This window comes from Leptinotarsa decemlineata, unplaced genomic scaffold (assembly GCF_025532065.1).
Source record: "Leptinotarsa decemlineata unplaced genomic scaffold, Ldec_3_MD MMD2_tig00026328_RagTag_RagTag, whole genome shotgun sequence".
In the NCBI taxonomy this organism is placed as follows: domain Eukaryota; kingdom Metazoa; phylum Arthropoda; class Insecta; order Coleoptera; family Chrysomelidae; genus Leptinotarsa; species Leptinotarsa decemlineata.
The window spans coordinates 33,628,655-33,655,731 of NW_027412688.1; the positions used below are offsets into that span (position 1 = coordinate 33,628,655).

Here is a 27,077-nt window from a genome sequence, read left to right on the forward strand (position 1 = left end):
GTTCGAGGTTTACTGATTTGAACCTGGAAACGATGAGCAGCCACAGTCCGTCGCGTATTTCTGATACGTACCGCTCTTGGTGGAATCAAATGTGCCAAGGCACTTGAACACTTTCCGTGAAAGTATCTATTGAAGAGAGACAAATCTCCAACCTTTCTTCGATGTTCCAGGCTAACAAGGTTGCACGTGATGTTCGCGTCTCCAATCAGGCGGATGGATCTTTTCTGGATGGAATCCAGCAGCTTCAGGGCGTGTTTGGGGGCAGAGCTCCATTCATGAGAACAATACTCCAAAGAAGGTCTGATCTGAGCTTTATAAAGCATCAAAATTTGCTGAGGTGTGTACAGTTTTCTGGTTCGGAACAGCGTTGCAAGCTTTCGAGAAGCAGCCTTTGCAATTTCAGCGACATGATTGTGACATTTTGGGGTCCATTTTAACCCCCAATCAACTTATCGAAGCAGAAAGCGGAATTGTCTGACCTAACATTATTATATCCAGTTCGGAGACATTCATCTTCTTGGAGCAAACCGATGCCTGGGTTTTTGTGGCATTGAATTGGAGTACGAGAAATCACTCACTAGCAGCGCTAGTAGTTCGGAAGGGACAAACACTGCCTAACCCTCATATAAACATATGGTAAAGTACAATTAAAAAAGAATGTTTTCAACAGAAGAAGATGCAAAACTAAAGCAAAACTAAAATTTGCAACTGTAAAGGATAACAATGTTGTAACATTAAAACATTGGCTTGCTTGCCGTAATTTTAAAGTAACTGGAAAAAAAAGTGAATCAATAGACAGGTTAGTATACAGACTCTAGTAAAATATTAGCGGTAGATTCAAACTGTGATAAAATAAATTTGGAATAATTATGAATTTCAAATTTATTTCCGAGTGAAATATGAATCAAATACAGATGGTAATGGAATAAATTCAATTAAATATAATAAATAAATATACTTTAATGAACAATTGAGGTTATATCTCATTCTAATCAATGGTAATTAACTATGAAAAATTTACTATTTATTTCACGTTTAGAGCATACATATGAATATTTATTAATTTTTCGCACTGTTAAATCCATCACTCTCTTCGAAGCATGTATCCATTTCATACATCTAATCTCATTAATATGAGGTTTTATAAATGGTATAAAAAACACGTTCTCTTCCGGAAACAGCAATGCTTTGTTGGCATTATTCCAGTATAAAATAATTTTTTATATCAGATTTATATTTTTGAATAATAAATTGATATTACATAATAATGTGAATCGTTTATGTTTGTCCCTACTACTAGTGCTGCCTCTCGTGGCACGTTCGCTGTACTATTCTCAGAAGAAAGGCTCATTCGAAATCACTTCCAGATCCTCAATAATAAAAATCATACACGGTCGACATTCAACACAGAACAGATATTGAACAATATGCAAACTAACTGACAATTTCAAAAAGCAACATGTAGAAAGTAAAAAAATGTGAGGACATTTCCAAAAAAAGAAATTTTCCAAGTTTTATCACCTATTCGAGATGCCAAAATTAGAATTCAGAAAAAAATTCAACCGTAGTACCCGTGTATTCCTGTTCCAAATCCAATAAAGGATTGGCAAAATTTTTAGCTGGGACTTCCATTGTCTAAAATGATTCTAATATGATTTGAAAACTATGAAAAAACGAATGAAATTAAGATGAATAGCTGAAATATGAATTATATCAAGCAATGAAACGTGAAATGAAATTATAATAGAACGAATGAAATAATCATGATGAAAGATGGAAATGACCACTGGTTAGAAAGAAATTCAAAAGACATAGGCAAAAATAAGCGAAAAATTGAACCAAGTTACTCCACGACGTTTCAACTGCTGGTATCCACAATCGTCATTCGAACAGAAGTTGATCGTTGTTCCGCTTGATTACAGGTTTCCATATGGTTCGTATATCTACGATAGTTTGGCTGAAAGCGTGGCTGGACAACATAACTGCAGCTTCTTTGAACTCCCTCTCAAACCAGTGTTTCTTCATGTGGATGATCTCAGTTTGGGAACCACTTGATGTTATATTGATGGACCCAAACATGCTCTGCTATTCCCGATTTGCTGGTTTCTCCTCGCTGTGTGTTTCTCTTGTGATCAGCAATGCAGATTTTTAATAGTCTCCAAGTTTCACCGATATAGAATTTGCGACACTCACAAGATATCCGATAAAAGCAATTTTTGTAATCGCAGTCTGTGTTTGGTGGTCTGGTTTTCGTGAGGCTACTACGGATGGTGTTTCCGGATCTGAACCAGGTTCTGATGTTGTACTTGGACCCAATTCTTGTTATCATTTCCAACAATCCTTTGATGTAGGAAAGAGCAAGCACTGGTTGTGACGGCTTCTCTTTCTGGTGAGGCTGTTGCTGTTTTCTAGCCAGAATCTGTTCCTAGTCTATCTGCCTAGTTTATTTTCGAAACTTTCCTTCGTATCACGAAGCCCGAGAGCACGATCCACTAGAGTCTTGATGAATTCTCTTTCGGTAGATTGATGGTTATTTTGGTAATAATGGAGGTTTCACAATAAAACTGGGAAATTTTTTATTGTGAAAAACTTGATTTATTCATTTCGTTACGAAATTTTCAGTCCATTATACAAATATCAATAACTTCGCAACCAGTTACCTGAATTGGGAAATGATCAAAATACCTTCTATCCTATTTGAGAAAAAAGTTGATAGCCTCTCGACGGAATGTGACGTCACACTTTCCAATCGAAAAATACTGAAAATGAATAATTTTTACGAAAATGTTATCTCGTGCAATAGCTAAGTGGATGTGGGGATTTTGAACGACCTCAATGTATAAATGTTGGAAAACAAAAAACAAAAATGCCAGAAGAGATCCTTGGTAGGACTAGCTATTAGAGTTTCCATTCGTTTCATGTTTCATGAATATTTGATTCAGTGAAGTAATCCTCTCAAATTGCAAAATGAAATTTCCATATGTTGGTTTCATTGCAAATGACGACCTGTCATGGCTTGCCATTATTCTACTCTGTATCTGAGAAATGTCTATTTCAAAAACATGAATCTCAATCCAAATTAAATACCCACAATTGTGAATTTATATTTTTTGAAAGACATTTACAAGTTATCGACTATTTCTCTCTTTAGTGATTCATATGACGCAGTAACTTTTCGGGGGGAACTTTTCAGTTTGACCTTTATTACCCTTCAGCAGTTTCTCTATCGATTCAGATTGTTGAAGAATATATACCTACCAAAAAAACAGTGAGAAATATGTGAATTCATGTTTTGAATGGCATGGAGGAAAAACTCAGACAAAAAACGCGAAACATCTAACTTTGGTCCAGCTGGGTCAACACAAGTGGAAAATGATGACCTTCAAAGCATTATTCATACCAATCCCATTTGACCTTGACTCAGAATTAAACTGATCGATAAATTCCGCAGTTACAGCACTGATGAGGCAATTTCACGAAGGAAATACATTAGTTTCTCGATATCTCATTCGAAACTACTCAAATTACTCGAATGAGGCGATGTCCCAGAGGCTTATAGCAATATTTCATATACTTCGTTCACATATTTGAAGAATTCAGGTCGAAAACTCTACCAGAGAATTCGAATTCGAAATGAATTCAGTGAATTGATAAATGAAGCAGAGAATGATGGCATTATACTGTAATTATGATCTGGACTATCATATCACTCAGAACAAGATTTTGAAAATTCACTGGATTGATTTTCAAGGAAATAACCAATATTTTCATGCATCCAAGTTTCCAATTTGGACACAACCTGTGCTCTCCTCTGCAATATGAGAGAGAAATTCTTCATTGATTCTCAGAAAGACGAGAGTCCCCATATAATTTTCTTTTTGCGAACAACAAGTTGAAAAAAAATTGTGAGCCATCCCAGGACGCCTGGCGGATGTAAAACATCTGAATAATTTTGCACAAAAGATGCATTGAAGAACAGATTACGACAGTAACTAATATGGCATAATGTAAATATGAAATATTATGAATTTTTCCGAGAAGATGATGATTGTTATTTAAATGAACATATTTTTTCATCAAATTCAAAAATCTATTTCAAATTGTGATACAATTTTTTCAATCAGTGACTTCAGTAATAGGCATATACGATGTTGCCTCTGACGGTATAATAATAATAATAATAATAATTCTTTATTCTCCAGAAGGACAATACAAGTATTGTATAGGAGTAGTCGTTTATCTAAAATTAACAGAACATGATAAAATTCAGTTAAGTTGTATATAACAAAACAGTAAATTTGCAGGTATAATAGTCGTTCATCTATAGTATAGAATAAGTGTGTAACACATATATAAATATACAGACATATATACATTTATACGCATATATACACATATTCACCCAAATATACAAATAACAGACAAATCATAAAGAATTTACAAATACTTATTATAGTGCCTGATCTACTTTATGATAGCATCTTTCAATTGAAAATTGTTCAAGACATTTTTTAAAACATGTTAAGGTTCGACTCTCTCTTACATATTCTGGTAATTTATTAAATAATAAAGGACCTAGTGAGTTTGGAGATTTTTTAGATAATTGGACCCTAGAAAAGGGTATATTCAGCTGATTTTTCATTCTTGTGTCATGTTTATGAATGCTAGATCTGGTTGAAAAACTGTTATAGTTACTAAATATATGCACACAAACTTCAAAGATAAAGAGTGATGGTAGACTATGACAAAATAACTGAACCATGTTACAGAAGTATTGGACATAACATCATGATCAATATATTCTGATACTATTAAAATGATAAAATCTTACATAAATCTTGTGTGCAACTGATCTTGGTGACGTCCAGTTTCAATAAAAATATTTTGTAACCTCTGTGATGATTGTTGGGTATTGAAATATTTCCAAAATGTATGTAATTAAAATATACAATGTGGCATTCATCTACTTGTAAACTCAAGAATCTAGGCTAGTTTTTGCAATATATTGAAAAAAATCCTAAATCATAAGTATCAATAATGAATGTTTCAATATGAATTCCACCATCATTGAAAAATTTAATGAGGAATTAATTTTTTGATGTACCTGTTATTCAGTGCATTATTTTTCATACGAATGAAACCGGAATCAAATATTGCATGCTTTTAAAATTGTATTGATTTCAATCTACCAAGATTTCACATTTACTGACTGTTGAGACATACCATATACGCTGACTTAGTGCATAGGTAAATGCACACTTTAATCATGAACAATAAAAATATAATGAACCCTCTGATGACTTGATGGTGTATTGTAGTGTGATTTTGCTTTATTTGCAGGAGGCTGCTCACTTTCACTTTCTGAATTATCACTTTCAGACATATTTCATTCTTATTGAATTTTCAAAATTATTTATTTAGTAAAACACAGGTTATGTATACTGTAGTGAACACAACTGTATACACTATAAGTATCCGAACTCAGTGTGGCGAGAGAAATAGCGAAACGCCGAATCAGTGGAAAGGGAATCGCACAGTCGCTTGCGCATGGCGACTCGTGGCCACGGCATGCGTCGACACGCCACCAATTGATTTTACGTGCGGGTACAGATGTTTCACACAAAAAAAAGATGAGAGACACTTTATGTAAAAGGTGCTCTAGGAGAAGCTAAGACAACACATAATTGATAACGGTAAAATTCATTTACGACAAGAGTGATGAGTCATTCTCACTACACATTGAATTTTTTTGGTTTTGAAGATGAATTATTAAAATCACAGAGATAAAAATATCATTTTTGAACTTGATAATTAAGAAATGGTAAATGAACTTCCAAAACTTTTAACTTGCAGCCTTGTTACTTTGGTTATTTCTTTGAAGCTATCTCAGAATATGGATTGAAATATCAGTACAAAACAATTATTTACCGAAGAAAACACGTGGTTTATTCACGAATGGGCATAATTTTTTCACTTCTTCATGTGATCAACATGAAATTTTCATGAGAAAAGATTTTGTCAACATATTTCTAATCGGTTGGTAGCTTGGTAACTTTGATAGCTTCAACCGATCCCATTTTTATTTGTTGAGATAATTCAAATTGATTTTTTTCTGACTCCATTGAATGGAGAAACAAAATGGAATAGAAACATCGAAAATACTTCTCCAAAGGGAGAAAGAAAAAAAATAACTGCAATGAAAACTATCTATAAATATACGTCGATCATACACAGAAATTTCTTTCGGATACAAACTGAAAGAACGAATTCATTCGTAACTACTTTTACATGAGTATTGAATTGAACGGAAAAAGACCCAAGCAAAATTACTATTTCTATATAAACAGTGAATCACACGGAAATCATTTATTTTTCATTCGATTTGAACAACAAACATTCGTTATAAAGTTAAAACAGATATCATCCATAGGTACTCTACACAATGTGATATATGAAGGGGTATTGATATACGACATCACTTACATGGAACATTCTATTATTCTCAATGGTGTACTTCGAAGCTTCGGGACAAAACACTCATTTTATCACCCCATCAGACTCTTTTGGTCAACGTCACAAGTTGAAGTACTCATTTCTTTTATAATGTTACGACTTTACGTCATTCAATTAAATTTTTTTATGAAACTTGTTATTTCAAAATGTTTTTTTTTCTCTGGTTCAATCTGAAGGATTTGGTGGCTCTCATTTATAAAATGTGTTTATTGTATTTATTTTATCTCTGCCTTTTTTTAAAGGTTTTCCATATTTTCCGATTTATGGTAGAGAAGCAAGAAAATTTTTTCCAAGAAATCCTTCTTCATGTTCCTGTATATACACCATATCTATCGACCTCTCACAACAATTGGAATCCTTGTATCTGAATCGAACAATTAGTCGAATTAAGATCATTTCCCAACGACTGTTCGAGCTGAAATTGGAACAACCCTCACTTTCTACCCTTCACAATGCGCTCTCCACTTGTTTGCGTTCGGCTTTGACCTTGGACGTTGCGAGATGTGGCAACACCGCCTCGCAAAGCCCAGACAGAGCGGCCGAACTGCTGCATCAGGTGGTTAATTATCCGATGGGCGTGTTTCAACAGGTTGGCAGCTGGAAAATGATTAGGTGAGTGGTGTTCCCTCGAAATCGCTTTGGCAAATCTAATGGACGAGCAGTGGTTTATCGATATCTTGACAGATGTTGATTTGGGAGTGATTATGGTTTGGGTGAATACATAATGATGAACTGTCTGGAATGTAACTCAATCCAGACAGTGAGTTTATGTGTTTTTTTCACACCCAATCTTGGAATTTTCATTGGAAAGGTGAGATGTGAACGTATTTTTTTGGCATAGGAATTCAAAGTGATTATGGATGATACTAATGACCTTAACCAACTAGCAGAATATATATGCCTACATTGTCATAATGTCAAATCAGGAGCCTTCGAAATGACATGTGGATTGTGACCAAAAGATTATATAGAAAGTGGTTCAATGAATTTCAAACAAGAATATACGAACATGTTTTAAGGTGGAGGAAGCCGACTCAACCTATGTTTGCCACCTTTTAGAGAATAAACACGAGATATTGGTTGTTCTTCAGAAGGACTTCAACATGTTACATACAGAAAATGAAGGAAGCAGGAAAATAATTGGGAAGAATCCTGAAGAAGGAATCAGTTTATGGGAAAAAGCTTTCCGGCTGTCTTCATCTCAATCTTTATAGTGGACGGTTAAAAAAATTAGATGGGTGCTCAAATTTCGCAGGATAGGTACATTCGATTAGCGATGTCTTTATTTTTTCATGTTGGTACACTCGTCTTGAACATATGCTCACAGTTTCAGCTGCTTAGCATCAAAGTTCATTCACAAGTTTAGTGTGAAGAATAGAACTGAGTGGAAGAAATTGAAGTTGAAACTTTGCGAAACCCTCCAATTGTCTAGATTAGCATATTGCGATATAATCTACGGGTCTGCTTACGAAAAAATACAAAACAACTGCATTCGTCTTTCTTATGGTGTGAGAAAATTCGACCATATATCCCCCAAGTTCGAGGAGTCAGGTTGGTTACCGATTGCTAAAACCTGGCAGTTCCATCTACTTGTCAATACACATGGAATTCTCATATACAAAAAGCCAAATTATATTTATGGAAGATATAAAACTTTTTAATCTCAGAATAATTCAAGGACACGAAACACTCGACAGCCTGCTTTTCTCGTAGTCTTTTTTTACAACTCTATCAAACAATATAACGCCATGTCCAGTGCTATCTTCTGGATAGATAATTTTTATCGCCTTTTTTTATTTTTTTTTGGTACTTGTTACCTTCCACAATCTGAAAAATATAAAAATTATAGTGGAGAACTTTATCCAAGTTCAGAAGGGCATACTTTTTAGTTTACCCCGATAAGTTACTGCGTGAAAATCAAGATATTTTTCACAAAGAAAAATCTTCTATTTATCAGTAACTTGTCGTATTCAACAATTTTGCCTATCAAAAAAATTATTGAGAAATAATACTTATCTTTTACGTTTCGGAGGCCAAAATCTGCCCCCGTCTTCAGAAATAGATGAAAAATTCGAATATATTCGCAGTTATTCCTTTTTTGATAGCTTATTTCTTTACTTCTTCGACAGATGTCAGAGAAATTTTGAAATATGAAATTATGTCAATGTTGTTGATTGACAACTGAAACATTCGATGTAATACAAGGTACTCTCCGATATCAGTCTGTTGCCATTTCGCCACTATCCAAAGTTTTCTTCAAGATGGGCAGCCAAGTACGGTCTATTTCTAAGGAGCTATTCGAGATACAATTCTCTCCAGACATGAGAATATACGCTGATTCTTTTAGCTTACGTCTCTTGGCTGATTGGTAACCATTCTTGTCCTATTCCATTTCACCCGATGTTCACCATCTGATTTTAAAATGTGTTCTGATCCTGTCAATTGTCTATTTTTTATATAATCTCGATGTTCATTTTCACGCACTTACAATGGTCTTGAGGTTCCACCAATGTAACTTTTACCACAAGAACAAGGTATTTTATAAATACAATTTTTTGTTTTTTCTTCAGTGTTGTTGGGTTTTGTATATGTGAGTATAGATCTCAGTGTATTTTTTGTTTTGAAAGTAGTTCTAACATCATACCTATTTCCAATTCGTCTTATTTTTTCAGAAAGTCTTGGAATGTAAGTTGTGAAAGGTGTCGGTGGATGTTGAGTCGGTAATTGTTTAGTTGGATGTTGTTGAATTTGTGGAGCTGTTTGTGAGTTCGTTTGGTTTTTAGCTTGTGGTAAACTAAAAAATTTGCCCTTCTACACTTGTATAAAGTTCTCCATTATGATTTTTATAATTTGCAGATTGTGGAAGGCAATAAATACCCAAAAAAAAGGTCGATAAAAAACTGATTTTCCTCCACAAAAAATGACTTTCGTTGAATATATTCATGTTATACCATGCTCATATGGTTTTCACTTTGTCTCACTGTTGTGTATGTTTTGCTAGATATTTCACATCATTTAAGCTGAATAGAAATTTAATATTTACTTTGAAATTTATAGCCTTAATTTTTTTTGTTAATCTTACAGAGATTCATGAACTACCCACTTCTCAATGTATACTAGGTAATTATTTTAATATTTCTATGTAATACATGCTATCCCCTCAGGGATGGCGAACCAGTGGCACGCGACACAAAATTTTGGGCACGTCACCGATCAGGAAATTCATTATGAACTAAGAAAAAATGGGTTGAATGAGTATTTTACAACGATCTAACGCGAGTGATCCTACGCTACGGAGTGTTTGGTAGTTAAAAATTCGCTTGCTGAAAAAAAAAATGTTTTTGTAACAACTGATGGTGCTGCTCCAAGTATGGTGGGTAAAAATAATGGTTTCATAAGTTTATTTCAAACAAACGTAGGACATTCGATTCTTGAATTCCACTGCCTCATCCATCAAGAAGCCTTGTGTGCCAAGAGTCGTTTAATATTCCTTGATAATGTAATAATAATAATAAGATTTTTTAATTGCATTTAGTTCAATTACATGGTTCAATATAAACTTAAAAAATATTTCACACATACATATACACACATATATACATATAAAAATAATAATAATAAAAACTGAATTGCAAAATGGAGTTGAAAACAATTTGAAAAAGTTCTAGTTCAACCCCAGTTTATATAAACATTGTAAATATAATTGTTCGCATGGAAATAATTTTTATTTTCATTTTAAAAATATTGCAGTATAAATAAATATTGTATAAATATTTTCTGTGGAAACATTGGGTTATTCATCTTTGGCCAAGAGACTGTCTCTCATTTTGTCTCGGAATAAATACAGTTTCATAGTACGAAGTGATGGGTCAATCTCATTATAAAGCTTGAAGACATTGTAGGTAAAGCTTCTTCGGAACAGAGAAGTTTTGTAAGTTTTGTAATGGCGGTAGTTTCAAAAATAGTCAACCTCATCTTATCACAGGCTTTGAACAAACGAAAGTTCGATGCATTGTTGGATGAAGAAGCCAACTCGGTGTATATTGGCTTACTGATGTATAATAATGTTCTCGGGTTGAGTCGCGGGAACGTACTTATAATACGTACGTACAATACCCACAGCTGTTGGACGTTATGGCTTTCAAAAATGATGTTTTTCACAGACATATGCCAACATTCAAATAAATTAAACGTAAAGCTTCACGAGACAAACAAAACAATTATTGCTAAACTGCAGGATAATAATAATAATTTCACAAGAAAGTACAAGTATTTTCCAAACTTGAAAAAATATATGAACGATTTTGATATATGATGGAATCGGCCGATACTTGATGAAAATCCATAACTAACGTATTCCAAAAACACTTTATTGTGAGATTTTCACTAAATTGTTTTACAAAAACGCAACACGTGTTTCGCCATACAATGGCTTCATCTGGCGTGTCTTTCAACTAATTCTACACATTCAATACTAAATATATATATAGTTTATGGAGTACCTGAAATCAAAGTACCTGTAAACGAAGTACCTGAATTTTAAGTAGCTGATATTTTACCTGAGTTTCTAACGAATTAAATTACCTGCACTTATGTTCCATTTTCACATTTGAAAAAATATATTCAGTAACGAAGAGTTATTGAGTTCTAATTGATAATTCAGTAAATTACCCGAATTCCTGAATCTATTGATTTTTAAACATTCTAGAAGATTAAGTTTCAAACTCTTCTCTTCTAAATGTAATACCTCGTACTCATGATTGAACTCATGTCCTTCTGCTGAAAGATGGTTTGCAAATGTGGAATTGGTCTTTCTATTTACAAGTTGTTAATCCTAATATATGAGTTATTTGTCATCTAGCCTACAACGACAGAAGTTACACTAATTTTACAATAATTTCAAATACGCGTGTGATAAAAACATTGCAAAATGTCCCTTCTTGTAGTAAATGAAGAGTTTCAATAGTATTTATTATTTTTCAAATGATCAGAAAGTCAAAATTATTTCATTACACGTCTATGACCTCATTAAACATTCTTAAGGAAAAATTTGCACGTTAATGCATGAAGGTTCGCCTACCCTGCCCCCCTAGGTTGAGTTGTAATACAAACTTTCTAGCCTGTAGTTTTTGGCTAGAGGTTAGATTTATTAGAATGTGGCCTTAAAAATAAGGCCGAGAAATAGTTCCATATTGAGATTTATTTTGTGACTATACAAATTGGAAAGGAAGAATATACTATAAAGTCGTTTTTTTCACTTCAGATGAGGTTTTTATAAAAGTATACAAAAGTGTTAATGAAATGTTTTCTTTGAGAAGTAACTAACAAAATTTCATTTCAGGAACACATTGGTTCATTTCAATCCTTACTCATAAGGGATATTCTTATATTAAATAATTTTATTATAAGAAAAATGAAAATTCACCCTAATTTTTGAACAGGCAGTGTACATACCGAAGTTAGAGCCGCGTGAAAAGTCGAAAGATTTTTTACGCATCAACTAATATGTTAGTATACACCTGCCAACCTACATTTCATAATTAGCTTGAACGTTGTCCTGAACAGAAGTTCGTTGGGAAGTTCATCAGAGAAAATTTTTGCCGGATAAGTTTTTCAGTGAAATGAAAGGCTTCCGGAGATCCTTTGTAGATTTGAGTGCCAAAGAAAGTTATTAAATTTCATGACAGAAATATCGAGGCGAGTTTATTGAATGGAGATATATGGAATTGAACCGTTGAACCGGTGAATTCTAATTGAACACCAGTTTTGGGACTTCACCGTGGAAAACGGAATTTCTGAGCGAAGGTATTAATGTAGAAAAAATAAACAATTTCACATTTTCCCTTTCACATAAGTTCGCACACTGAAACGGACTTTATACGTTTTATTAACAAAACAGCCGAGGAATATTAAACAAAAGTCATTTCCTTTGTGGAAATTGACCCTTCTGGGAATTTTCATCACTTTCCACAATCTGTAAAAATAATTTAGTTGGACTCCCTATAAAACAGAAATACAATATTATCTTCACTCACATATACATTACCCATATACAAGAAGAAAAAATTGTATTTATGAAGTATTTTTTTCTTGTGGTGGAAGTTGCTGGAATTCTAGATCTTCAGAAATGCGTGAGAATGAACATCAAGATAACATCAGAAGTAAATAATCGAACAGAATCGTAATTTTCTACCCGTTTGGAATAAAGATATGAATAATGGTGCAATCGCAATAAACTTATATTGCAATAGACTCATAATATCGCAATAGATTTATATTATATCGAATGTTTCGAAAGTTAAACAACAATATCAACAAAATGCATATCGCAAAACTCTTCTGAAATTTGTTGTAGACGCTGAATATGAAATGGAGCGAAGGAAAAGTTCAATCTGATTTCTCAGTCAATGCTGAAAATGGAGGTGGATTTTGGCCTCAGAAACATCAAGATAAGAATCTGTACAAATTCTCAGCTCTTTTTTGATAGGCAAAATTATTGAATACGACAAGGTGTTGATACATTTTCACAGCACATTTTTCTTTGCACGTATTACTCTGAACCTACTAGGGTAAACTGGAAAGTTGGCTCTTTTCAGACTGTGGAAGATGAAAATCTCCAGAAAAATCTATAAGAACAGAGGTCGTGATTTCGGAGTCTTCACATAAGACAATAGTCTCAGATGGTGTATTCGAAAATTAGGAGTTACATTACCTTTTAAGGAACACCACCTTTGCTTCTGACTATAATATACATATATGATACTATAATTTGGCGAATGAACTGGTTATTGTAATTGAATATTCTGTCGAATTATGAAAAGTTAGCGAATCTATAATTTGGCGATTGGATTGGTGATTGGAGTTGCCAAATCATTAAAACTTACGATACATTTTTAAAGCCACATACGTGCTTTCGACAAAACGACGGGGCTATAATTTGGCGAATGAACTGGTAATTGGAATTGAATATTTTGGTGAATCATAAAAAGGAACGTTTGCTTTTTGAAGACCTCATTCATGCTTTCGACAATAAGGAAGGACTATGATTAGGCGAATGAAATGGTGATTGTAGTTGGCGAAATATGAAAATTTACATTATCTTTTTGAAAACCCTATACGTACTTTAGAGAAAAAGACGGGGCTATTATTTGGCGAAGGAACTGGTGATTGCAATTTAATCTTTTGGCGAATAATAAAAAGGTACGTTACCTTTTTGAAGAACCCTATAAGTGCTTTCGACAAAAAGTGAGTTTATAATTTGGCGATTGAATTGGTGATTGAAGTTGGCAATTCATGAAAACTTACGTTACCTTTATGAAGACCCCACACGGGCTTCTGACAAAAAGACAGGACTATATCTAAGTCAGCGTACATACCTAAGTCAGAGCCATGTGAAAAGTCGAAAGGTTTTTTTCGCATCAACTAATATGTTAGCACACACCTGCTAGCCTACATTTCATAATTAGCTTGAAAGTTGTTCCCTTGGGGATCTAATCACCACCTGAACAAAACTCCGTTGGGGAGTTCATCAGAGACAATCTTTACCGGATAAGTTTTCCAGGAAAATGAAAGGCTTCTGGAGATCCTTTGTAGATTCGAGTGTCAAAGAAAGTTATTGAATTTCATGACAGGAATATCAAGGCGGGTTTATTGAATGGAGATGGATGATATTGAACCGTTGCTTGAAGAGACTCAAATTAAACATCAGTTTTGGGACTATACCGTGGATAAAGGAATTTCTGAGCGGAAGTATGAATGTACAAAAAGGAATATATTTCTTTTTTTCAATGAACAATTAAACACTTCCCCTTTCACATATGTTTGCATGCTGAAATGTGCGTTAAACGTAATATTAACAAAAAAGCCATGAAATATCACACAAAAGTCATTTCTGTTGAGGAAATTGACGCTTCTGTGGATTTTCACCAGTTTCTACGATCTGAAAACATAATTCAATTGAAGAAATACAGTAAGATCTTCTATCACACATACAAAACCCATATATACGGAAGAAAAATTGTTTTTATGGAGTATTTTTTTCTTGTGGTGGAAGTTATATTGCTGGAACTTCTAGATCTTCAGAAATTCATGAGAATGAACCTCAAGATAATATCAGGAGTATAATCGAACAGAATTAAATTGTCAAAACACATGTTGTCACATCAGACAGTGAACATCGAGTGAAATGGAACAAGACATTAAGAATTGACAATTAGGTACGAAACATCAACTCAAAGAATCCGTGTTCAGTCAAATATCTGGAAAAACGTGTGTTCCAAATAGCTTCTCAGAAATGGATCGTAATTTTCTACCCATTTGGAAGAAATGTATGAATAATGGTACAATTGCAATAGACTTATGCTATATCGAATGTTTCAAAAGTTAAGCAACATTAACAAAATTTACATTGCAGAACTCCTCTGGAATTTGTTGAAGAGACTGAATATGAAATGGAGCGAAAATAAAAATTGTGAGTTCAATCTGATTTTTCAGTCAATGCTGAAAACAGAGGTAGATATAGGCCTCAGAAACATCAAGATAAGAATCTGTACAAATTCTTAGCTCTTTTTTGATAGGCAAAATTATTGAATACGACAAGGTGTTGATAAAGAGCACTTTTTACTTTGTACTACTTTGTACTACTCTGAACTTATTAGGATAAACTGGAAAGTTGGCTCTTTTCAGACTGTGGAGGGTGAAAATCTCCAGAAAGGTCTATAAAAACAGACGTCATGATTTTTGAGTCTCCACATAAGACAATGGTTTCAGATGGTGTATTCGAAAATTATGAGGAGTTACATTACCTTTTAAGGAACACCATCTTTGCTTTTGACTATAATATATGATACTATAATTTGGCGAATGAACTGGTTATTGTAATTGAATATTTTGGCGAATCATAAAAAGTAACGTTTGCTTTCTGAAAACCCCATACATGCTTCCGAAAAAAATAGAGACTATAATCAGGCAAATGGATTAGTGATTGGAGTTGGCGAATTATGAAAATTTACGTTACCTTTTTGAAAACTCTATACGTACTTTTGAGAAAAAGACGGGGCTATAATCTGGCGAAGGAACTGGTGATTGAAATTCAATATTTTGGTGAATAATAAAAAGGTACGTTACCTTTTTGGAGACCCCGTAAGTGCTTTCTACAAAAAGTGAGTTTATAGTTTGGCGATTGAATTGGTGATTGAAGTGGCAAATCATGAAAACTTACGTAACGTTTTTGAAGACCCAACACGTGCTTCTGACAAAAAGACAGGACTATATCTAAGTCAGCGTACATACCTAAGTCAGAGCCATGTGAAAAGTCGAAATGTTTTTTTCGCATCAACTAATATGTTAGCACACACCTGCTAGCCTACATTTCATGATTAGCTTGAAAGTTGTTCCCTTGGGGATCTAATCACCACCTGAACAAAACTCCGTTGGGGAGTTCATCAGAGACAATCTTTACCGGATAAGTTTTCCAGGAAAATGAGAGGCTTCTGGAGATCCTTTGTTGATTCGAGTGTCAAAGAAAGTTATTAAATTTCATGACAGGAATATCAAGGCGGGTTTATTGAATGGAGATGGATGATATTGAACCGTTACTTGAAGAGACTCAAATTAAACATCAGTTTTGGGACTATACCGTGGATAAAGGAATTTCTGAGCGGAAGTATGAATGTACAAAAAGGAATATATTTTTTTTCTCAATGAACAATTAAACATTTTCCCTTTCACATATATTTGCATGCTGAAATGTGCGTTATACCTAATACCAACAAAAAAGCCATAAAATATCACACAAAAGTCATTTCTATTGAGGAAATTGACGCTTCTGTGGATTTTCACCAGTTTCTACGATCTGAAAACATAATTCAATTGAAGAAATATAGTAAGATCTTCTATCACACATACAAAACCCATATACGGAGGAAAAATTGTTTTTATGGAGTATTTTTTCTTGTGGTGGAAGTTATATTGCTGGAACTTCTAGATCTTCAGAAATTCGTGAGAATGAACATCAAGATAACATCAGGAGTAGATAATCGAACAGAATTGAATTGTCAAAACACATGTTGTCACATCAGACAGTGAACATCGAGTGGAATGAAACAAGACATTAAAAATTGACAATTAGATACGAAACATCAACTCAAAGAATCCGTATTTATTCTAATATCTGGAAAAACGTGTGTTCCAAATAGCTTCTTAGAAATGGATCGTAATTTTCTACCCGTTTGAAAGAAAGGTATAAATAATGGTAGAATTGCAATAGACTTATGCTACATCGAATGTTTCAAAAGTTAAGCAACATTAATAAACTTTACATTGCAAAACTCCTCTGGAATTTGTTGAAGAGGCTGAATATGAAATAGAGCGAAAAAAAAATTGTGAGTTCAATCTGATTTTTCAGTCAATGCTGAAAATAGAGGTAGGTATTGGCCTCAGAAACATCAAGATAAGAATCTGTACAAATTCTTAGCTCTTTTTTGATAGGCAAAATTATTGAATACGACAAGGTGTTGATAAAGAGCACATTTTTCTTTGTACTACTTTGTACTACTCTGAACTTATTAGGATAAACTGGAAAGTTGGCTCTTTTCAGACTGTGGAGGGTGAAAATCTCCAGAAAGGTCTATAAAAACAGACGTCATGATTTTTGAGTCTCCACCTAAGACAATGGTTTCAGATGGTGTATTCGAAAATTATGAGGAGTTACATTACCTTTTAAGGAACACCATCTTTGATTTTGACTATAGTATATGATACTATAATTTGGCGAATGAACTGGTTATTGTAATTGAATATTTTGGCGAATCATGAAAAGTAACGTTTGCTTTTTGAAGACCCCATACATGCTTCCGACAAAAATAGAGACTATAATCAGGCGAATGGATGGGTAATTGGAGTTGGCGAATTATGAAAATTCACGTTTCCTTTTTGAAAACTTTATACGTACTTTTGAGAAAAATACGAGGCTATAATTTGGCGAAGGAACTGTTGAGTGGAATTGAATATTTTGGCGAATCATAAAAAGGTACGTTATCTTTTTGAAGACTTTATGCGTATTTTCGACAAAAATTGAGTCTATAATTTGGCGATTGAATTGGTGATTGGAGTTGGTGAATCATGAAAACACGTTGCCTTTCTGAAGACCTCACACGTGCTTTCGACAAAAAGACAGGACTATAAATTGGCGAAGGAACTTATGATTGTGGTAGTTTTGGTCTTTGTGAGTTGATTTTATATTTTCCTCTTTTGCTCATTGAAGAAAACAAAAATCGTGTTACTCAACAAGTACTTACTGTTTTACAAATCTGTTATCAAACACCGGAACTGTAACACTTCTCCCGATGGGCGTTCCACCAACCAAGTTGGCGTCTCCAGCAGATAGACTGTATTCTTCATCTCCTGAAGATTGAAATCCACACGATATTAGAGAAAATCATTTGCAGCAACAATTTTTGCTGACGTTTGGGTGACAACGTAATTGTCTTCCTAATTGTCACCAACAGGTGAATGCTACATGGACTTTTAGCAGGATCATTAACCCATTTTTATAGAAAGTGTACCCGGACTGAAAATTTAGTATGTGGTGTATGCACAACGGGGCCACAGATCATTTTGTGTTTTTACACATCAGTATTTCGACATTACCGATCCTAATTGGATACGCAGGACCTCAGAATTAGAGAGCTCGCAGTCCTGATATGAATACTCTAGATTTCTATTTATAGGGTTATCTGCACTATATGTGGATAACTCAAAGAATCGAATGTCTCAAGGAATACTTCAGTTATTTTTGCACCTGCTGAACAAATAAATCTATTCAAGTATTCCATGGATGATTTTTAGAATGAGTTAAAGTGGCGTTTTATTTTTTTCACGAAAAAAGTACATATGTGGAAAACGCAGAAGATCAAAAAGTTGTATTCTTAGTTGTTTGATTGGAAGAAAAATATAGAAAACAATGCGGAGACAAACTGTTTTATCATATTATTGATGGTAGTGCCTACTGAGACCCTACTACTGATTATTTCAATCTATTGAGAGCTAAATGAACTCTTTTTCATTCCAAATAACTACTGAACTCCATTCAAATCGGTTGAAGAATTTTATATTCTTTTGTGAATACAATTTTCCCAAAATTCAACGCTCTGTATCTCAGAAACGAAGTAACTTTGAATATCTATTTATAAAACTTTCTTCTCAGTTACATAACGAATCACCATCAGAAGTTTTGTATTGTAGTTGAGAAACATCCCAGATATCTATTTGGGACAGTTTTATTTCAAAATTTCATTACTTTTTTGAGAAAGTTTTCCATTTCTAATATTCAAAGCGAGAAGTGGAAAGTCTGAAAAATTACATTTTCAATAAAGCCTGTGATGAAAAGGAATATTCTCTCTTCTATCGAATTATTTAGTTTAGAGTCAACTCCAAAAAAGTGAATATCAATCTTGACTAATAGAAGTCATTAGCAAACCCCTATCTCAGAATAACGATACGGGTGATAGAACTATGTATACAATCACTTTCAGCTTTTTGTAACGATTCATCTACTAAGCGAACGAAAGTCTTATCCGAAGTTTATTAGAGGCAATTTAGGTTTCTTTGGCGACGAAAGCTGTCAGATGTCTTTGTGGTTCTCAGCTTAATGCGCTTTCTTGCAAAGCATGCTATTAACTTTCACGACTGCAGTCTGAAGAACGCTTTCAACACTGCTAATCCGTTGACACAAACGGGTGGAAAAATTCTCAAATTGATAATGGACTCCGTCTAGTTGGGTGACAAATTGAGTTGCTTTTCTCAAGATTAATCAGTCTTAGTGAAAATCGTTGATGATTATGGAGTAAACGATCCATCACCAATGAAGCATCTTCAGTACGAAATGGATAGAAAATAATTTCGTTAAATTTCTTAAATAATTTATAGAGAGTTGATTCACAACTCGTGGACAGTTTATATAGTTCGGGAAGATCACAATTTCGAATTTGAAGGGGTATTCTTTTAGGAGAGATTACTTTTTGGGAATGGAAGGATTTTGATTTTTAGTTCTCCAACTTTTCACAAAACATGTGGAAGTTTCCCAAAAAAACCTAATAATTTTGGGAATGGAATTTTGTCAACGATGTGTGAATCATGTAATGGAGTAACTGTCAGAAACAAACTGGAGGAAAAAAATTCTCTGTGTCTGAAATAAATACTTCCCTATAAATATTGAATTACACGAAAGAAAAAATACTTTAGAAAGAACTACTTTTATATGTTCATTGGATTATATAAAAACACTGTTTCCTATTCAGTTTGTACTCCAAACATTCGTTAAGGAATATTACTGGAGTTTTTTCCCAACACCAAACTGAAAATCAAACAAGTTTGATCTTCCTTTTGAAGATGATCACTTGGTGATCGAAACACGTGTCGAAGTGTTAAAAAAACGGTTTGGTGTTGGGATAAAACTTATAGAAAGTTATATTTGGCACAGTCGGTAGGATCGGGGAATGTAATTATATCGCCCGTTCCCATGTGAACCGCTGACCATGCTGAAGCAGAATCTCGCGATTCTGGGAAACTGATGTGCAAGTAATCTTATCTTCTTGGGAAGAATACTTTTATAATTCAGTCTTAATTTTGCTCTCAATTATTTCATTCACATGGAGCACTGTCATCCTCACTGCTAGACATGAATGGCCAAAAAATAGTGAAAACTTCTGAGAAATACTTTCACTTTTGTACACACATCAGTGATTTGTTGGATACAATTTGGAGAGGAACTTTCTGATGAAAATTTCTACTATTTCTTTTTGAAAATAATGCATGAGAATAAAAATAATCGGTTTTGTGTTTCCACCCTGTTGTTTCCAGAGTTTCGAAATCAGATATGTGTTGCGTGTTATTTGGACCGAGTTCTAATAGCTGATTTCGCTTTTTATATTCAGGTCTTCTTAACAAAATATTAAAAGGCACATCAAAAATCGGCAGAATCTTTTCTCATTGATTTTCATTATTACGTTGGTTGAAAGTTATGTTATGTCACTACCTGAAACTCCATGGTATTGTTTTATTTCATTGACGAGTATATCAAATCAATTTCCAGTGTTTCTCATTGATAGCGATTATTCAGAGATGTTTTCAAAATAACTGCGTCATTACATCACAAAAGGACTATAGATAGTCCAGTTTGATGAGGAGTGTCACATAATACCCTCATTGTGAAAGTCTATACCAGAAATGCATGAGAAATTTGAATCGAATTGATGACGGTGCGGAAGACGGGAAAACAATTGTGTCTCGGTTATTGGTAGAAGCAGGGTTGGAGTCAGGACATTTTGGAATGTTTCTAATTCTGATGAGTTGTTTTTTGTTCTGTTTTAACAAAAATACAAGGCAAGCCATTGTGGTGTCAGTCGGTTGTTGGATAATTGAACCAATCCTTCGGAAATAGCAACAGTAGATATCCATTTTTGAAAAAAAAAATAAACTCAGCAATTTTTGCTGAGTGCATTTATGCATTTATGAATGTACGAACATCTTCAAGAATCAAACCACAAAATAAATGAAGATAATCTCAAAATCCTACACATATGTAATAAAGAGAAAGAATGAATTTGTTAGAGGCCATGGAAATTGAAAATCGATCAAAAACCAGAAATATATACCCCTAAACAAGCAACTCGATTTATGTAGGTCTCCTCTCTAGAATTCATAAGTTTAACAACCCCTAGAATTATCAGTGTGGAATTTTAATGTGGGCATCTTGCTTAGCCCAACTACCTGTCTCTCAAATACCTGTCCTTGCAGCATACCTGAAAATTCCAATGTAAACGATATTTCAAATTTCAGTTTTATACTTTATAATGGGGTCAAACCCGAAACCGGTCGAATAAATAAAATCTATCAGTGGTATTTAGACAAAAGTGTTTTTTATTCATCTCATTTAAGTTTTACTATTACCCTAGTTTTTGATGTAAATTGGAGCTGATGGCTAATGTTGCTCTCAATGAAGGGTTGGAACGGTAACACCTAATATTCTCACCAGTCCTGGTCAAACCATGCATCTCTGAATAGGCGTACTAATAATTACTCCTGTTAGTTTAGAATGCTATTTTTTTAAATGCTCAACAAAATATAATGAGTCAGGGTACCATTGGAAGCAGAGTTGAACACCAAACAAAATGATATGCCACTTGATCCCCTTCTCATTTAAAATTCTAGGGTAACGTCTACCTCTCCCAGGGGTAGATGGCTAATGGATATTCTTCTTCAAAAGTCTTCCCTGGACAAAAAAATGATCTTTTTTTCTCATATTGTTTACTGAAAGGAAGATATTGAGGTTGGGAAGTTTCAAAATTGACACCCTGAAATAAATTCACCCAATATTTTTTAAGGAGTCTGAACTCACTTTGTGAACCCCTTTAAATGATATTATTTCAACGCCATCCCTGTCTAAGAAGACGGAGAAAAGGAAGGAAAGCTTACGGTATCGAAACATCTCGAGCTCAGTTGATCCCTGTCAACGGTGTTTGGGGTTTACGTGGATCACAGTTTTGCATATGAATTCCGCGGACCCGGCAACGATATCCACATACACAGCTTCAGAATATTGTTGCGGTATGTCGGCATGGCAAATTTTAGCTCTATTAAAAATGCAGTGGACGTTTAGGTGAGGATAAATGTACGACAGTTTTAAAATATGTATGAATATGTTCAAAGTCAAGGATGCAGTATATTCGCCAAGAATATAACTGAAGAGGGCGGTACACTGGTGTAGCGATTCATATGAGTATAGTTTCATGACAGTCAGATTCTTCAAAACGAATTAGATATTATAGATGGTTGGTCATCAACAAACAGCTTTCCCGAACATAAATAAATGTCACGTCATCACTTTTTTCAAATAGAAAAATATCCTTCGTCATGACGATGATATTGGACGATGATATTTCTCCTGAAAAACCCCCTTGATCCCCAAATTCATCCCAATCAAATTATCCGTTCAAAAGATATCTTCAAATTACTCACAAAAAAATTTCGTTGATGCCAGGGAAAGTTGCCGGCTTTCATTAGTGTACAACTTGGTCATCTCTTTGCTGAACTTTAATTACTTTCTCCTAAGAAATACATTCTTTTTACAGATAATCTAGTTAGTGGAACTGGCCAGATTTCAATTTCTGACAACTTCGGAGAAACTCAGCCTCATTTCAATGTAGCAACAAAAAGTTCGGAAGTTATGGATCTCGACAGGCAACTTTCCCCAGAAATGAGCAATAAAGAAGTATGAGTTCTGTAATTGATTCGTTTTTGTACCACTGAAAACTTTCTAGAAGAATTTCACAGCAATGAAATCTTTTATTTTGGATTGTTTATTATTTCCTCGATTCACGAACAAAAGCCTTACGTTGAACAGTTGAGAATACAACAAAAACTGCATACAACACACTCGAGTAGAGTAGTGCGATGAGAAACAAAGAAGGTCGAAAAATAATAATGAGTGAATCGAAGAGTTTTGTTTAGAAATGTATACTTGTAAATTCTAAAGGAAATAACGTAAAAAATCACATTCAAAAGAGAACTCAAAAACTATATATATATATATATATATATATATATATATATATATATATATATATATATATATATATATATATATATTAATGTAAGTTACAAAAACGATTTGAAGCTCTATGACTTCTATTTGATTATCTGCGAGCGCTTTCGACAGCTGGTCGTGCTGTCATCCTCTGTCATCCTTTTTGTAACCTACATTGATATATATATATATATATATATATATATATATATATATATATATATATATATATATATATATATATATATATATATATATATATATATATATATATATATATATATACAATATCTAGAAAGGTTAATGAAAATCAAAAAATGAATAGATAAGTACTCTTTGATCATTCCCACATTGATTTCAATTTAAGAGCCACCGGTATACAGCTGTTTCAGCCTATTGGACATCGTCATTACCGGGCAGGCGGTCCCCGATTGAAGACAAAATGAGAAAAAACCAAGAAAGTACTTGATAAAAATAGCTGCGTAAACGCAAGCGAAACATAAGTGAAACCACCTATTGGTGTGACACCCAAGTCAACTTGCCAAGTTTTTATGTCAGTGTTGGTGGTTTGACCAATCAACCGACAACTGCGGTAGCAGAAATTTGGGAAGCTAACCTGAAATGCCATCTGAAAACGAATCCACATGTTTCTAGAAATGATATGAAATCTAGAAAAGTTAATGCATCAGGCTGCTGGGAAATAATTCCATGAAAATCAAAAAATAAATAGATAAGCACTTTTTGATTATTCCCATATTGATTTCAATTTAAAAGCCACCGGTATACAGCTGTTTCAGCTTATTGGGCATCGTCAGTACCGGGCAGGCGGTCCTCGATTGAAGACAAAATGTGAAAAACCACGAAAGTACTTGATAAAAATAGCTGCGTAAACGCAAGCGAAACATAAGTGGAAACACCTATTGGTGTGACACCCAAGTCAACTTGCCAACTTCAATTCGACAGGTTTTTTGAAAATGGTGTAATAGCCGAAACCGGTCAACAATGAAGAAATATAGTGGAAAATAGACAAAAGTGTGTTTTTGTAGTGTATCCTCAGTAAATATGTTCGTCTTTATCATATGAACCAAACCCTTGTCGAGACTAACGCGCACACACGTACAGACAAATGGACCGATAATTTCATTATATGAATGATGATATAGAGGGTGAGGAAGGTTTTCCTTTACTTTCCGTCACCTTCGAATGTGATATATTATGATAGTAAAGAAGGAAGTAATACAAATCATGAAATTATGAAACAACAACAAAAATCAATTGGCGCTCCGGGGCGACTTCAGTGGCGCATTTGCTTTTTCAGCTGCAGGAAAACCCGGAAATCCTGCCGCACCACGTCATCTGAAGATCTTGATCTGCCAATGTCCTCTCTTTCATAAAACAAAATGTAGGGTGCCTCCAGTGGCCAGTTATAAGACATCGATACTTAGTGACAAGACTATCGTCAAACACAAACCAGTCCGTTTTATCTTTGACCAATGCGTACCAGATTCAACGCCAGAACCACAGTGAACAATGACTGCATGAAGATCATAATAGTGGTCTGCTAGATTGAAGTGTTCATCATTCCGAACCTGCGTAAGAGTTTGGTGCTTCCGTCAGAGGTTGAGTCATGTTTGAAGATCATTATATTTAGATCCATAATTTTTCTGAATAGCCGAAATAGAAATAAAATGTTATTTGTATTCTCCGGAAGTATTCTAGGAAGTTGATATCGGTGAGATTAAATCGGAATTCTATATAATTTCTGTATCAGTTAGTATCTTAACGGAAAATATAGATTGAGCTCACTCACCTTTGGAGGGCACAGTATATTCATGGTGTACTCAACCTCTTGGTGAAGCTCGGCAATTTCAGATAGTCCTTTGAATACAACGTGTCCAATCAAGTCGTGTCTGGAAAAGCGATCGAAGTCGTACACAGAAAATTGCAGATATCTATCTCGAAGTTCTTCATACATCACACTGGAAAATAATGAAATGAATACTGAAGATTAAGGAGAAGGAGACACTCATGTCATAAATAAGCAGAGTCTATTCCTGCAATGCATCTAAATCTACATTCATGAAGAATACTCTTCAATGTCGAATACTAACCTGAATATGAAGGTTTCATTGAATACTGGGTTCTGGTTTCTGCGGTGGACCTTGGTTTGATACTTCTTTTTCCTATCAGGAAAAAGATACAGCTTCACATAAGGATCACAGCTACCATTCATGTCTTTCACTGGCAAATCTCTTGATTCGAATACCTGAAACAATTCAGTAAGAAATATGCTATTAGTGACTTCGACACTTCCAAAAAAATATACCAAGAAAATCCTATATTCATTTTAATTGAATGGGTGGGGTGGAAATAATACTTCACAATTTACACAACTTCACAACTAACATTTAATGCCGAGGGAGTTGAAATCCTCTTTTACTACTTATTGACCTTTGCCAAGATGATTACTAGTCAACTCAGTCCTTCTTTACCTAGTCTTGGGCGTTTCATAGCCGTTTTATGGCTGGGTTTCGAATTTGATCACAGAATCTCCTCATTGAAATGGACTGTGAAATAGAGATTGTAAAAAATAGACGGGCATGAGGTGCATAATAAATCACCAGCATCGACTCGTTCGATAGATGGATTTAAGCAGCGAGGACCTGACAGACATGAAGTTTTTATCTTGAACTTTCGCACATCTACAACGAGGACCAATAAAATCTCTGAAATATTTTCCAGTATAACAGGTTTTACAAAAACTGTAACATGTGTTTTGGTATGCAAACTAGCTTTCGAAACTTCGAAAGTATTTGTTACCATTTAAGAGGCCCATTTCACTCCTGAGCGCAGTCGTCAAAAAACCTTTGATGAAATCTTTCTCAGAAGATTCACTCGCCTTGAGGAAAGGATGAAACTTACCACGAAGGTCCGATTCAAATTCAAAGAAGGCAGAAACACCACCTCACAGGTGGTCCGTATTGTCCACGGGATAAAGGAATCCTTCCACAAGGGTAGTAATATGGTTATGGTCCTGCTGGACATGGAGAGAGCATTCGACAAGGTCTGGATAGATGGATTGATCAGCAAGCTGCTAGGGGTAAACATTGTAGATTCCTATCTGACTGGCAAGGCTTCTCAGGTAAGGGTAAATGGAGCTAGATCTGTTGAGTACCCAATAGAGGTAGGTGTCCCGCAGGGTCGTGCTTGTCCCCCCCACCTATACCCGCTATATACGAGGGATCTTCGTATGTTTGAGAGAACGAATGTGGCCAGGTATGCGGATGATACCGTTATATATGCCCATCAGTTCTCAAGCGAGGCTGCAAATTCAGACCCACCTGGATAGGAAAATCACTCCATATCCAGAGAAGAATAGGATATCTCTCAACACGTCTAAGACAAAACTTGTGAACTTCCGAAGGAAATTCGCAGATGTGAAAGTCTTAGAAGAACTGCGAGAGGGAGACAAAAGAATAGAGGAGCGATATATCTTGGAGTAATACTGGACAGGCGAATGGATTCAAATAAACATTCGAACTCAGCTATACAGAGGACAGGTGCAGGGGCCAAGGAAATCCACCCTCTGATAGCTAGAAACTCTATCCTAATCATGGAAAATAAACTGCTGATCTATAAATTGATAATGAGACCAACAATGATATACGCCTGGCCAGTGTTTCGCAGCCTCAAGAAGTCTCAACTTCAGAGACTCGAAAGGATGCAGAACAAGATTCTCCATATTATCACCAACTGTGACGGATACACTCGAATCAGAGACTCACTGAAACTATCTGGAATGGAAAGCATTGCGAATCATATCTACAGACTCTCCTATGAATTCTACAAAGTCTACCTACCGGAAAGTTCACTAACGGGGGAAATCACGAGCATCTGGGCGCATCATTACCAACCTCGCAATCATGGGGGACTCTGGACATTTTTGAGGAAAGAGGCGAATAGCCTGAATCGGACATCA

At 34.6% G+C, this 27,077-nt stretch overlaps 1 protein-coding gene and 1 long non-coding RNA gene across 2 annotated transcripts in view; one reads left to right on the forward strand and one right to left on the reverse strand.

The window, feature by feature from the left end:
* LOC111506700 (synaptotagmin-10) overlaps nt 1-27,077 on the reverse strand; it is a 119,154-nt gene that overhangs the window by 34,939 nt on the left and 57,138 nt on the right. The window contains exons 6-7 of the mRNA XM_074181964.1: nt 25,210-25,364; nt 24,909-25,077 (exon numbers count right to left, since the gene is read on the reverse strand). Of these exons, the coding sequence (XP_074038065.1) occupies nt 24,909-25,077; nt 25,210-25,364 (324 nt within the window). The remainder of the gene's footprint in view (nt 1-24,908; nt 25,078-25,209; nt 25,365-27,077) is intronic.
* Nucleotides 14,663-22,837, forward strand: LOC141485467 (uncharacterized). Its single transcript, XR_012467225.1, has 3 exons — nt 14,663-14,840; nt 14,927-14,983; nt 22,644-22,837. It is a non-coding gene; the product is annotated as an uncharacterized lncRNA (long non-coding RNA).